Source organism: Crocodylus siamensis, chromosome 3 (genome assembly GCF_052110815.1).
Source record: "Crocodylus siamensis isolate JL-2025a chromosome 3, ASM5211081v1, whole genome shotgun sequence".
Lineage (NCBI taxonomy): Eukaryota > Metazoa > Chordata > Crocodylia > Crocodylidae > Crocodylus > Crocodylus siamensis.
In genome coordinates, this window is record NC_143397.1 from 181,429,862 (window position 1) to 181,444,689 (window position 14,828).

The following is a 14,828-nucleotide window of genomic DNA, read 5'->3' on the forward strand; positions in this document are numbered from 1 at the left end:
GACTTTATTTAATTTTACACATTAGCAGTCCCACATTTTAATACAACTGAAATGAACAAGTGGCTGGTGGCTATACTACACACGGTATTTAGCATTACATTTATATAAGAACATGTAATTATTAACGTCCCTTTTTCTCTTCATTTTAAAGTAAGTTGGTGTAACATATACATATTATATATGGGCCTTGACAAATGACACATTTAAACTCGCATAATAAATCTTTAAACTGGTATAAAAAAGGAGCAGACAGATTAATCTCCCCCACTGGGATAATTCTGCCATGACAGAACTCAGGGTTAAAATTACTCTAGTGTAAATTACATAGGTATTGTCTGTTCAGTTTAATCTAAAGTAGCTTCTTGTTCAAGGTAAACAGCCTATAATTGCCCTTTATTGCATGCAGCTCTTTGGGAAAATTTATCTCTGTCTGCTACAGATCCTGGTATAATTTACATCAGTATACAAAATGGATATAAAAACACCAGTAGTGTAAACTTGCTGGACTCCGTGCTTTTTCTTTTCTTGCTCAGCCCTCACAGTTACTTCTGTTCTGCATCACTGCTCACTGGCATTACAGAACCATACAAACTCTTTAAACTGGAAAAAAGAACTAAAATCAAAACCATCCAAGAAAGTCAGTTTAGTGACCACCTAAAAAACTAGTCATCTAATGAGGTGGTATCCAACCTAGGCTCAAATCAAATTATATTGGAAGCCTTGGGAATATTCTAAAGTGGTCTCAAGTCAGTAGGGGTCCTTCTTATGGTGTTCACTGTATCAAGAGTCTGATGAGGCGGGAAAGAAAGAAAGAAAGAAAAAAGCTATGAGTAAACACTAACTTCAGTTAGAGGAGGATTATACACTAAAAACCAATAATGTACACTCCTTATACAAGAATAATCCAACTGTCACATAATGAAGGGCTGTAAATACAAAAGGAGATCTAATTTCAATTTAAAAATCTGGAAAGAAATTAAATTATAAAGTATATTATTCATGTATATACAGTACAGTGGCTAAGTTTCAATACTTTTTATAGCAAGGTTTGCACAGCAAGATCACCTAAATTTAGAGGATCTCTAAATAATGCATTTCAGACTATCAGATGCATTTTAACATCTGTATTTTCTTACAGTAGTTAATATATTCTGAAGTAAGAGAAGTGCAGGTGAAATTTCATTGTTTGCAGCAAGTACGCTTTTTCTTACTTCCATTTAGATCTACCACATCCAAGTCATGCAATATGTAGGTTTTCTGCAAAATAAATTAAAGCAAGCATATAATTTAGACCAGTGCAGTTGTGCAATAATATAAATACTCTGTGTAATAATATGAATGCCTGAAAGTTATACGTATGCAGATCCATACAGAAGCCTTGAGTTTTTTATATATTTTTATTTTAGATAATACTTGATTCTGTCAGTGAATATATTTGTAGTGCTGAAAAGTCCAATAAGGGTCAGCACACTTTTTCATGGAGCTTTCTAATACGAAGGGCAAGTGAGATGCACAAGGAAGTGATGTACTTCATTAATATCTTTCTTGTGTACTGAACACTGAAAAGTGGGAATATTGTCTTCTGAGCTGACACTGCATATCATGTGAGCTAATGTAAAACTTTACTTACCCAGATTGTTCTAATTCATGTAGGTAATCCCATAGAGTACAAGCATAAATAAAGTTTACTCTTTATTCTTATATGTAAAAAATTGCAGGCAAAGCATATAAGAGAAGGCATGTAAAGGTGAGGCCATAGTATAGTGTCAGCACCCAGTCTTGTGTAGATGCAATGGTCATGGAGGAACTTTGTTCAATTTTTCCTCAGCTAGCAGGGTGCCATCTGAATTTAGCTCCTGTGTCAGCTGTGAATTTAACTAAGCATCAGATTTATGGCATCAGTGGGCACGTCTACATGAGACGCTACTTTGCAGCTATTACTGTGCATTTATTTAGCACTTGTATAAATGCTATAAACTTGTATAAATAAGTGCTAATAAATGCACAGTAACCTGAGTTACTGTGCCCAATGTATTTTTTGTGACTGACTGTGCAGCAGCATTGTGTCACAGTTTTGCTATGTGACGCTACTGTGCAGTAGTATTGGGATATTGTACAGTCAGCATCTTGAGTAGATGTATCCAATGACAGATATCATGATAGTTTTGTGATGTACACAAACGTCCATATTCATTTTTGTTTCTTAGCCAAAGTAAAAGGGGATTTTATGTTCTAGAATCTGAATCTTCAAAGGTACCAAGGTGCAAATTTTACCAATACTTTCCATATTTGATAGCAATAAATAAATAAAAACCAGTTATCTGAATTGAATTGTCAAGACTTTCATGTACAATAACGGGAAGTATTATAAATTCCCTCATCTTTAAGAAACTAGACTAGTTTCACCTAGTTCTACCTCCTACTGGTAGAAAGCTCAAAAGAAAGCTTCCAGAAGCAGAAGGCACATACTGCTGCTGGGCTGGGGCAGTTCAGTAATATCCCCTGAACTCCCAAGAATCCTAAGAGTAACTTAAACTGGTAAACGCTCTGTAAAAGATCAGCAGTGTGAAAATCACCTTGCCCTTACACAGGAATACATCTCCTTGAAATGCAGGGGGCTGCAATGAATTTGGAGCACCATTTGCTTCCTATGGTGACTTTGGCTAGGGGCATCAAAGCTCCTAAGCTCATATTCCAGTAAGTGAAATTAACATGTTTAGGGATTGGTTTTCAGATGTTTTGAGCCTGAAGAGATCCAGTTGACAACGGTGGAAGATGCAGGTGCTCAGCTCCCTTAAAAAAAAGAATCAGTCTCTTGATTGGTTAAGAAGAAAGTGAATTATTGTGACAAATTCACTACTGTTAAATAATTCTGCTTGACAATTCTTTTTAAACAAAAACATCTCAAAATACACATACATTTACAAGACTGATTATAAGTAATTCAGTCTTGATATCAATCAAACCATCAAAATAGCATTTCAAAACAGTAAAATATTTATTTACTATTTGTGAAAAGATAAATATCACATCACAACGGTTTTAGCCCAGTGCCCTCCCTTGAGGCAATCAGGTAAACTGAATTGGGCTGATAACACTAAAAAGAAAAATCAAAACCAGCTATGCAGTGTATTGCTTGCAAACATCTCAACTTCAAACTTCAGAGAAGCTGGACATTGAATCCCGGAATGAGTTCGGAGACTCGGACAGCACGGAGACATTAAAAAAAGAGGCTGAATATTCTCTACTTTCTAGTCTTTTTTGCTTGGTAGGTACATCAAGATACTAACGATATGCAGGGAAATACATACAGTTAACTGGATTCACCACATTCCTCTCTCAACCTAGCAATAACAGCAGGTACATGCATATGCGTGGGTGTGCACATGTGCACACACAAACATACAGGGTGCACTATGAGGATAAGCTGCCAAGAGTTATCTGTCTACTTAATCCACCTGAGTGGTCATCTTCTTGAAGCAGGTAGTTTTTCTGGTATCCAGTGAAATAGATCATAAAATGGCTGAAAAATGAACACTTCTTACACTATACAGGATAACTGAATGGCAAAATTGGGAAGTATGAAAGGGTATGAAAATAGATTTTACAATATAAAAAACAGTTTGTCTAAGGAAGCTTTTTTTGAAAGTTTCAGGGAATTTTAGGAAATACAGACATTTCAGGTAAAATTGTTCAGCTATATTCTAGAGCAAGGTTTGAAAAAAATAAGTTGTTTTCCCATGTTAAAAATTATTTAGTAGCAAGTAAACTCAGATATGCATAAAAAAATAAGATTATTCCAATTTATTCTAATTTTAGGTTACAGGAAGATTGCCTGTGCCTTTACTGAATTTTAGGAGATATTTGCATTATTGTCAAACATGAAAGCCTTGAGGAAAAACATACCGCATTTTTAATGGCAAATTGTGAAATGTTGCTACGGAATGAGAAAATATTAACATTTTAAAAAATGGATTAAAAGGGAAAAACCACAAATTGGTGCCTCGTTGTTTGAGAAGACAATCTGGCTTAGAGCTAAAATTGTCCCATGAGAACAGATTATAAGACATATAAAAGAATACAAAGAAGTTTTACAAACTCAGTATCAAAAAAAAGAATAGTGTGGAACATCCATTATCACAGTTATAAATTAAGTGGGCTTTCTTTCAACACTGGCCTTCTCTTTGGGGAAACCCCCCCTCCCCCATGATCAAATACTACCTTTTCCAAATGACACTGTAAAGGATGGACCGGAATGAATCATAGAGATTCAGTAAATGAAGCCACTGAAAGATTCCTGTTCATTTTCTACAGAAAGGAGAAAGTGTGTGGTGAATATGGCACTGAGCTGCTTGAAGTGAAAGGGTTGTATTATGTTTATGGCAATTAATGACTGGCATACTGGATTCTAATTTCTGCTCAAAAGCATTACTGGGTAAGGTACGTAAAGAGAAGCTTTCATAGGTGACCATCCCATGTTTCTGATTTTTTTAACATTCAATTTGTAATGGCTAAGATCTGATATTTAGAAGTGCTGAACACTCACATTGCCAAATGAGGCTTCTCTGCTCTGAGTATATCAAGTGTACACGTGTGCATACATGTTTGTGGGTGTTATATTACACACACACAGAGCCCCAAGACTTTAATTTTTTTATTTAATCTCTATGCCTTTGTTCCCCATGCATAAAATGGGGATAACGCCTCGTCACGCAACAGGAGTGCTAAGATACTTTCACTAATATTTATTAAGATTTAAGAGATTACAATCAAAATGCCACAGGAAAAAAACATGAATTAAATAATTCTTTAACTAGTATGGGGTTTGGATGGAGTGAAGCTCATAATGCATGATGACATCTGAATGATTGGCAATAAAAAAAAAATACAGCAGAGTTGCTCATTCTACAGGCACTTTCCATCCCATGCACTCAAGAAGGTGCAGGGAGATTATGGAAAATAGTATATAGTCATACAACTGAAGTCAACATCATAATAAGTACAAACAAAGGGATCAAATTATTGGTGCATAGATGACCTTAACCCTGTCATTTGCTTTTTTCTGAATGCCTGACTTGTCAAACTTAAAATTCTTTAAACATTATTTTTGGGGTAAAGTTAAATGTAATAAGACTAACACATTCTGAATTCATAATCTTTCATATTTCATTATATAAAATAAGTATTTATGAAATTATTAATCAGAATTCTGATCATATCCAATCATAGCATTGCACAAACCAAATTACATCCAACTGTTAGTCTTGACATGTTACTCCCTCCATCAGTAAAGAAAATCTTTTGGGTGGAAACAACAAGTTAAACAGAGCCCCTTAGTATCATATGAAGTTGTTTTGATGGTTAACCACTTTTCTGGGGAATACAGAACAGAGTAGCTACTACTATGCTTCCAAAAATGGCAGCTGCTTCTGGTACTATTTTGTTGGGCACAGTTTCTCTCTTTCTGTCACTTGGTAAAAAATAAAGATACCAAAATCCAACAGAGACTATGCTGAAATAGAGACTCATAATATTCTTGAAAAAGCTGTCTGGGAAAGAATAGTTATCTTCAGTAATAAAATCAAGCAACATTTGATAGCATGCAAATAACCAAATACTAACTGCATCCTGAGTTGGTTTCTAAATACTGGTTCTTTTTTTAACTGTGACTCACAACTGCAAACAGTTCATTGGTAACCATGAGCAGTGTTATGTAACAACTGTCATCTATTAATGAGCAGGTTAGGCATATCTGAATCCAGACTCTGAAGATTTCTGAATAAATAAAGTAGTATTGTTATTTGTTAACATGCTTTTGCAAACGTCTGGAATACTTGAGCTACAAATACAGGTGTCAATTTAGATGAAACACTTTTTCAATAATATAAAGTCAATTACTAATAGCTGTTTGGATAGTAATAACACAGACTTATAATTCTCAAAATTATAACCTGACCCTATAGCTTTTACTCATGTGAGTAGCTGACTGAGTTGATGTCTTCACTGGTTACTCACGTAAGTATGATCTGAAGGACTGGGCACTTATTGTAGAATGCTTTTTCCAATTTAATGCACAACTGAAAAGTCTATATGAAGTTTTGATTATCTGATTATCTGTGTGTTTGTACTCCCCTTCTCCAATAAAGACAAGGTACAAGGGAAGATGTAACAGATTATGAAATAACATAACTTTCTGCCATGGTTTAAACTAGGGCTGTCCAAATTCTAAGTGGCTGAGGGCTGCACACTGCAGGGGCTTCACCAGTGGGGCCTGCACACCCCCTGGGCCACCCTAGTTCAAGCCACAGGCCCCTGGGCTGCATCCCCCCCACTGTGCCCATAGATGGGTCCTACCTCAGCTCCCTTGCTGTACCACACCACAAGCTCCCCTGGCACTGTGGCCTGTGTTGTCCCACCACATAGGGCAGGAGCTGGAAAAGAAAGCTGAGCAAGGAAAGGAAGCCTAGAAATCCTGGCTGCAACAGTAACCAGAGCAATAGTGGGGCACAGGCCAGGTAGGTGCCTGGGACAGCACATTCATTCCGCTAGCTCGACAGCCCTGGTACAAAACCTGAGATCTTCTCTTGCATATTAGAAAGTATAGCAAGAACAGTGTTGAAAAGGTAATGTATGCTTATTCAAATTTTAAGTCTGACACATTTCAATGTTGGCTCTAATCTGAGAATCCTTCTCCAAATCATAAACTGCTTCAGTTTTAGAGCTCCAAGAAGCCCTGTGTCTCCGAAAATCCCAGTCTCACCCTGAGCCCATTCGCAGAAGTGTTTCATATCTGTACTGGAAGTTAGTAAGTTAAGGTAAATAAGGAGTGACTAGATTGTAATAAAGAATAAGTAGGAACATTTTAGTTATGTAGGACAATTAAAACTTGTTGTGTACCTGAAAGTTGGTCCCTCTTTCTGTAGCTGTCTACATCCGCTTTTAACACTTGACCCATTTACTGAAAACACAGCCTTATATCTTCCCTAAAGAAGTATTTAAAGGGAGTGTCCTCTATCTGGGAAAGAGGCAAATAAGCCCAGCCCTTTCAACTCTGACCAAAAGAGATCTGTACAATACGCAGGCTATTGGGCCACAACAATGACAGTCTTTATCTTCTTTTACAATAAGCAAATAAAAGTTTTCCCCTTGTAGATGTAATACTGTCCCTCATACATGGATCCCCAGGGTATAGTTTCAGATTGGCATCTATCATGCCATTATTCATAGATGGTGGACACCTTGCTGACTAAATTTTCACTTCTCTGAAACATTAACAGAGATGGAGAAAGTTAAAATCTAAGTGATATATCCAGGTTTCACAGTTTCATAACAAAGGAAGTGATTTTATTTAAACAAAAAATGATAGCAAAACTCTAAGGCACTTTTTGAATTTTATGGTAAACTTTTAGTGGTTCAGCAGGAAAAAATAAATGAACTCAGGCCAAGGAAACTATGTTTTAAATCAAGAAAAAAATTCACTGGGAGATAGCAAACCACTCACCAAAATAACCTAAAGAAGGGCCTGATAACCAGTGATGTGAAGCAACTCCAGAAAGGATGAGACCATCTCACAAACATTTTACACTTGCACACACTTCCTGCCTTCAGACAGGTCTCGTCAAAGTCACATGGTCTCACATATAGCTTTCTTAATATGCTCAGGGTCTAACTGCATCTCTACAGCACACAAAATATGAATCTGAAAATTTGAAAGGTGAATGAATATATTAGTCACGCAGAATAATACAAAAGTGGGTAACCTGTGACATAGATATTTAAATGTCACTATAACATGTTCCAGCCTAATCTCTCAAATTCTACCAAAACACATGGTATGCACAATATTACAGATTTCATAGAGATTTGGAGCATCATCGAGTCCAACCCCCTGCCCCAGGGGCAGGAAGTCAGCAGGGATCATATCTTAATATGCACTTGCCTTTGTAGCTAGTTATATTCACAGTTATTATTTTGTAATTTTCAACCTTATTGTGCTTTATTCATAGAAGATAATGGCTATTTATAGGATCTTTTGCATTCATCTTTCTTCTCCCAGCAATACTACAGCACTTTGTCTGATAAAATATGATCAGGCTTCTCAATGCTATTTGAATACTGCCTAAAGGACTCTTCCATCGCTTAACAAAGAAAGTATACAAGATTTCTACTGTGTGCTGCACAACAGAAAGCAAAATACAAAAGCAGCACCCATTCAGCAGGAATATGGATGGGAGAAATGACCATCAATAAGTATTCCTTTGCAATGAAAATGATAAAGAATTACTGAATTAATGTCCAAATCTTTTTGAATTTATGACTTGACATCACTGCCATTATGTAATCTAATTAAACACAAAAATGCTTATTCTGGAATACATTTTAGCTCCTATAAAATACAGTAATTCAAAGCCAGGTAAAACTATGAACAGGAGACAAGAAAACTTTTACCACCACCTCTGCAAATTAATGTCAGTTATCTACCCTATCTTATGCTGGACTTGTACTTATAAAGCTGATGACTACTTTTCCTAATTGTGCATTTGTTCACAGATAAAGATCCTGGATTAACTGGATTGAAACTATCATAATCATTTTACTGATAGCTAAAAATACATTTGCATAAAGGTTTCTAGAAAAAAAACTGTTCTACCTTCCCTTTAGGATGTTTAGAATTGATATGCTATAAGTTTCCTAGTGAATCCAGACAAGTATAGTTTTCTGGTAATTTATATTTCTTAGTGATAGCAAACAGGTCTACTGCTTAGTAGACAAAAATATCTTTTTGTGCTACAAAATTCCTGCTGTAAATGCTAATTCTATTCCTTAGTTATAAGGAAATTAGAGTAAAGCTACTTAAGGGGTCTACTATTAATGTTTCTGATAAGGATGGCATTTGTTAACACTTAGGCTAACTACTAGGATGAATTTTCATAAGAGACGCTGGTTCATCTAAACAAGTACATTATTTTCCATAAAAAACAACCATATTCACCTTTCATTGTTGTATAATTGCATTTGTCTCTGGTTTACAAGCAGTTTGGCCCTTAACTGATTAGTATAAGTAGCCGCTATGGCCATTTAAATAAAAATGCTGAAACTTCAGACTTTGTCAGTAATTCTATTCATTTGTCTTTATCATGGCTTCAAGCTTATTCTGAATAGAAAGCTAGTTTTATCCAACAGATATTGATGATGAATGGCAATAAAAATACACTGAGGAAGAACATCTATTAGGCTAGGTACAGACATTGCACATAAATCGGTTTATGCAATCAGAAACTGGTTTAAACCTGTAACAGAACAGATATTCAGTGCACATAAACTAGTTTCAAAATGGCCAAAACCGGCTTGAGATAAACTTGGTTGAATGTAGTATCAGACTTAACTGATTTGGCTCAAACTGGTTTATGCAATGTCTGTCCCAGACCACTTGCTGGTTTAAGATAAACCAGACTCCCCCAGCATCCCAGCATGCTCTCTGGGATGGGCAGGGCTCTCTGCTCGCCCCCGCTCCTCTGCTTTCTAGCTGGAACAGGGACTGGCCCTAGCAGAGACACTGGCTGCATGGCCCCGTTAAGGCAAAGTGGGCAGGGAGGGGGTTAATTCTTCCCTCCTTCCCCTCCTCCCCCATGCAGTCAGGGTCAGCCTGTTTGCTGGGGAACAGAGAAGAGAGGACTACAGCAGTAGCCCCTGGAGCTGGCAGGCCCTGATGTCAAGGAAGAGATACAGGGAGGAATTAACCCTTTTCCCTGCCTCTTCATCTTAACGGTGCCATGCTGGGTAGGTTGTCCCGCAGGGTTGGGAGGGGGACTCTGTTCTATGCTGTGGGAGGACTCTTCCCCCTCCTCCTCCTCCCAGGGTGGGGAGGGGGACTTTGTGAGGCTCTGGATGGGAACTCTTCCTCCTCCTCCCCTTCCCCCCGGTGCTGCAGGGTGGGGTGGGAGGGGGGGTCCATGTGATGCTGCCTGGCCCCAGAGTGGGGGGGGGGGCAGGGGAAGACTCTGTTCCATGCTGGGGATAACTCTTCTCCTCCTCCTCCCCCCAGAGGGGCAGCGGCAGTGCGGAGCTCAGGGGGGCAGGGTGTAGGTGTCTGGACTGGGAGGGAGGGTGGAGGGTGTAGGCACCCCTACACATTCCCCCCATGGTGTGGAGTCCCCACTGCCTGGCAGCAGCAGCAGGCGGGGAGGTCAGGGTGCTCATGACCGGCGCAGGCGCGGCTCTGGCCAGCAATGCCGGGGGGGGGGGGGGGGGGGGGGGGGGGGAGGGAATGAATACTGCCTTATCTCTGCAGCTCTGCTCCCTGAGCCTGCACTGTGGGAAGCCCCACACTGGAGCCAGCTGCTTCCCCCACTCCCTGCTGTGCAGGTCCCGCACTCTGCTGGGAGTGGAGGGAGCACTGCCTCCTGCTTCTCCACAGAGTCCAGCACAGAGCTCCCCCTCTGTGAGAGAGTAGCTGCAGGCGCAGCATGGAGCCACAACAGAGGCAGCCAGTGCTGCACTGGAGGTGAGGAGTGCAGCCCTGCACAGCCTGTCCAGCTGCTTCTATCCCTGCGGCAACACCTGCAGCTCCACACTCACAGAGTGGAAGCTCCATGCTGGACTCTGTGGGGAAGCAGGGATGGGGCTCCCTCCATTCCTGGCAGAGTGCAGGACCTGCACAGCAGAGAGTGGGGGAAGCAGCTGGCTTCAGTGTGGCTTCCCTTGCTGTAAACTGAGTGTCAGGGAGCAGAATCGCAGAGATAAGGCAGGCTCTGCTCCTTCCCCCCATGCAGCACTGGCCGGAGCTGTGCCTGCACCAGGCATGAGCACCCTGACCTTCCTGCCTGCTGCTGCTGTCAGGCAGTGAGGGCTGCACACCATGGGGGGAGTGTGTGGGGCTCTCTACACCACCCCTTCCCTCACACCCCACACCCTGCCCAGCTGAGCTCCACAATCCAACTGCCCCTCTGCGGGGTAGAAGGAGGGGGAAGAGTTCCCCACCATCATGGAACATAACTTCCCCCTGCCCTGGGAGGGAGGAGTGGGGAGAAGAGTCCTCCCCTGGGCCTGGGCAGCATCCCATAGTGCATCCCTCATGCAGTGATGGGGGAGAAGCAGGGGAAAAAGTCCTCCTCTGGGGCCAGGCAGCCTTGCAGACACCCCTCCCCACCCCACTGCTAGGGGGAGAGGAGGAGGGAGAAGAGTCCCCCCCAGCACCAAACAGGACCCTCCTCCCAGCTCTGCAGCAGTGGGGGACAGGGAGGAGGAGGACAGGTTACCCTCTGGGGCCAAGCAGTCCTGTTGCCCGGATTGCTCCTGGCTGTCAGGAAGCCATGGGCTTTGCAACACCCCACCCTCCTCAGCTCAGCTTCCCTGTGGAAGGCAGGGATTCTCTAGTGTCCCTGGGCTTCTGGCTTGAGCCACTGTAGGCATGTGCCGAACATCTATCCGCTTGCAAACTGGTTCACTCTCTGCAGGTCAGAGTAACCTGCAAAGACTGAATCAATTCAGGCTCAGGCTTTTTGAATGTCTGTCCCTAGCTTTAATGTCTACAGTAATATTTTACTATCTAAAAATAAACCTCGATGGAAAATGTTTTCTTAACTAATTAACAGCAGTTTCTCTAGTGTTCAGTCCCTGCCATACAGTAGTAGGTACCTTTGCATTGACACATCCTTGAGGGTGAGACAGACGTGGAGTCAGACTGCATCTATTTTGATCCCATTGCTAATTAGCTCATGTCCTTGCAATTTCAAAAGCAGATTTCCATTTTTCCTCTGTCAATACCAATGTAAATCATTCATCCTCAACCTACTAATTTTAGGAATTTCGAATCACACATTCACTAACTAAACATAGAGACCACTTTTTCCATCGGTGTATGGCCTCTTTTCTCAGGCTCTGCAGTATGATATGGAGATCTGCAGACAAGGAGACCCCTTCTATGTCACAGAGCAATGGAACCACTTCGTGACTGCTGCCCCTTCCTCTGCAGAAACGTGTGTGGCCGGTGTACCAAAACACCTGTCTCAAACTTCCTCTGTGCTAGGGTACAAAATACCTGACAGTTCCATGGTGCAGTGGTGGCAGGTACCACTCTATCTCTGCAGCTTACTGTCCATAGGATATGGCCATGAAAATCCTCCTTTTGCCTCATCACTTGAAAAATGAACCTACCTTGTTTAGTATCTCTTCAGCCAACAATGAAAATGCATCCTCAATGTTTATGTTGTCTTTAGCACTGGTCTCAAAAAATGGTATTCCATGTTCCCAAGCAAGCTGAAAAACAAAAGCAGGCATGGGAAGAACACACTTTCACATGTAAAATGCTATTTATAAAACATGAAACATTTATTAAGGTAACTTCCCAATGTTGTCAGCAGTAAATATAGAAAGGAGATTCCTACAACTTTTAATATAGTACATTTTCTTTAATTTAGTGCATATCAGTTCAGTAGGGAAAAAATGACATTCATCCTTAATCTACTAATTTTAGGAAGTCCTTACAATATTCTGTTTACATTTGTATACTTGCAAGGATGGCTTTCCGGACATGGGTTTTCATACGCATTCTACAGGCTGAAAGTTTATCGGGTTTGGTCTAATTTTTCATTTAAACAAACAATGGAGTATATCCTTCATATTTTGGAGGAAACTGTTTGAACTATGCGGGAAAAAATTAATATACATATTAAGACCTGCAGAACTCAATACCTGCAAAAAGATGGCAAAAAATAAAACATTCTGGAAAAGGCTGGTTACAATGCAAAGCTAATTTTAGAATAAAGAGGGCACCTAGAAAGGTTTCTTCAGATATTTTTTTTATGCAAGGAAAGACTCCAGACTGAGACTGAGTCCAATTAACTGTTTTAGATGCTGCAGTAACTACTTGAGAAACAAACTGTCTTGGAAGGAACTTAAGGAGATCAGCTGCCTATGAACAATGGTAATACAAGCCAAATACAAACCAGTTCGTAAACAAAAGAGGAAATATCAGAGTCTCTGGAAACCAGCAAGATTTTGAGGGACTGTGAATGGGAATCAGCTTGGAATATGTATGCATGAAGTGGCAGGAAGAGTTTTATATGAATATTGGTCCTATTCAGTCTGAATACAGGTACCAAGGTGGATAACTTCCAAGGATTTGTAGTTTGGTACTTAGAGATCATAGGGATAGACAAACATTTGACTTGTTTTAAAACCATATGAAACACAGAACCCAATCTATAGTTATGAATAAGAATGAAAGAATATGTAAGAATTGAAAATGTGTGTTCCATAAGTATTTTCTCACCCACTGACTACAGCTGAAACAGATTAACAAAGGAAGTACGCCCACCCATTTTCAGCTGAATGATAGTTATGATGGAGGTTTACCACTGGGAAAGGCTTGTTGTTATTCTTGTGGGCAATCCAGCCACTTAAAGCAAATTAGGCACTTTCATTCCACATACAACAAAGATATATTGCCAATATCTCTCCCAAAGCTAAACTTCAACCCCATCGTACACCTCTTTTGTATACTAAGTACAGTAGGTTCTTAGCAAAGGAATTAAAAACAAAGATCACCGCAATGTATAATCAAAGATACTATTGTTTGAAAAATTCATAATGCTGCATGCCATGTTTGGCTTTTTCATATTGTTCTTAGGAAATTCCTCTTTAAAATCAAATGCCTAAAGACTGCAAAAGCAAGTAACATAACACCTGTACATGGCCATAATTGTTTTCCTGAAAGTGCAAACAGACAGAAGCAATAGCCCCAAGAGATATATTCATGTCTCCTCTCATGTCAGTTCATCTTTAAATATGAATGTGAAAGAAGATGGGCCAGAAGCCCTTAGCTTTTTTAACCTTTAGCTTTTTTTCGATGTAGAAAAAAACTTCAGTTGTTTACATTTTACTTCTCTCTTCTTTTTATCTGGTCCTACCCATTTTCCCATGGGCAAAAACAGAAAAAAAAGAGGGAAGGAGTGCTAAGGGACCGGGACTTCCCCGCTGTGGTGCCAGATGGATTCGAGGGGAACGCCTCCAGACCTCAGGTTGGGGAGGACCGGGTTAGACAGCTTCTGGAGGGGCTGGACGTCTTCAAGTCAGCAGGTCCAGATGCTTTCCACCCCAGGGTGTTGAGGGAGCTAGCTGGGGTTATTGCAGGGCCCTAGGAATGGTTTTACGAGTGTTCGTGGTGCTCGGCCCAGGTGCCGGATGACTGGAAGATAGCTAACGTGGTCCCCATCTTCAAAAAAGGGAAGAGAGAGGACGCGGGCAACAATAGGCCCATCAGTCTTACCTCTATCCTTGGGAAACTCTTTGAGAAGATCCTCAAGGAGCACATCTGTGATGGGCCGGCTTCAGGGATGATGCTCAAGGGCAACCAGCACGGTTTCATTAGGGGCAGGTCATGTCAGACCAACCTGATTGCCTTTTATGATCAGGTCACAAAGGCAATGGATGCAGGTGTCACCGTGAACGTAGTCTTTTTAGACTTCAGCAAGGCCTTTGACACCATCTCCCACCCCATCCTCATTAAAAAACTAGGCGACTGTGGCATTGATGCCTACACAGTCAGATGGACTGCAGATTGGCTGAAGGGTCATACTCAGAGGGTGGTGGTGGACGGGTCATATTCGACCTGGGGGGAAGCGGGCAGCGGAGTCCCCCAGGCCTTGGTCCTGGGGCCTGCGCTGTTCAATTTCTTCATCAGCGATTTGGACGATGGGCTGAATTGCAACCTGTTTAAATTCGCTGATGATACCAAAATTTGGGGTGAGGTGAGCACGGTAGTAGGGAGGGAAAGACTGCAACAAGACCTGGATAGGTTACAGGAGTGGGCTGACATAAACAGGGTG

General features: G+C 40.8%; 1 protein-coding gene across 4 annotated transcripts in view; it reads right to left on the reverse strand.

Annotated features, from left to right (window-relative positions):
* Window positions 1-14,828, reverse strand: part of LOC149869195 (ras-related protein Rab-10-like) — a 51,720-nt gene continuing 36,892 nt past the window's right edge. The window contains exons 5-7 of one of the 4 annotated variants that reach the window (XM_090039900.1): window positions 12,157-12,258; window positions 1,137-1,257; window positions 1-788 (exon numbers count right to left, since the gene is read on the reverse strand). In XM_090039900.1, the coding sequence (XP_089896026.1) occupies window positions 1,180-1,257; window positions 12,157-12,258 (180 nt within the window). In that variant the 3' untranslated portion in view covers window positions 1-788; window positions 1,137-1,179. The other 3 variants (XM_090039903.1, XM_090039899.1, XM_090039902.1) reach the window with 3 other exon arrangements.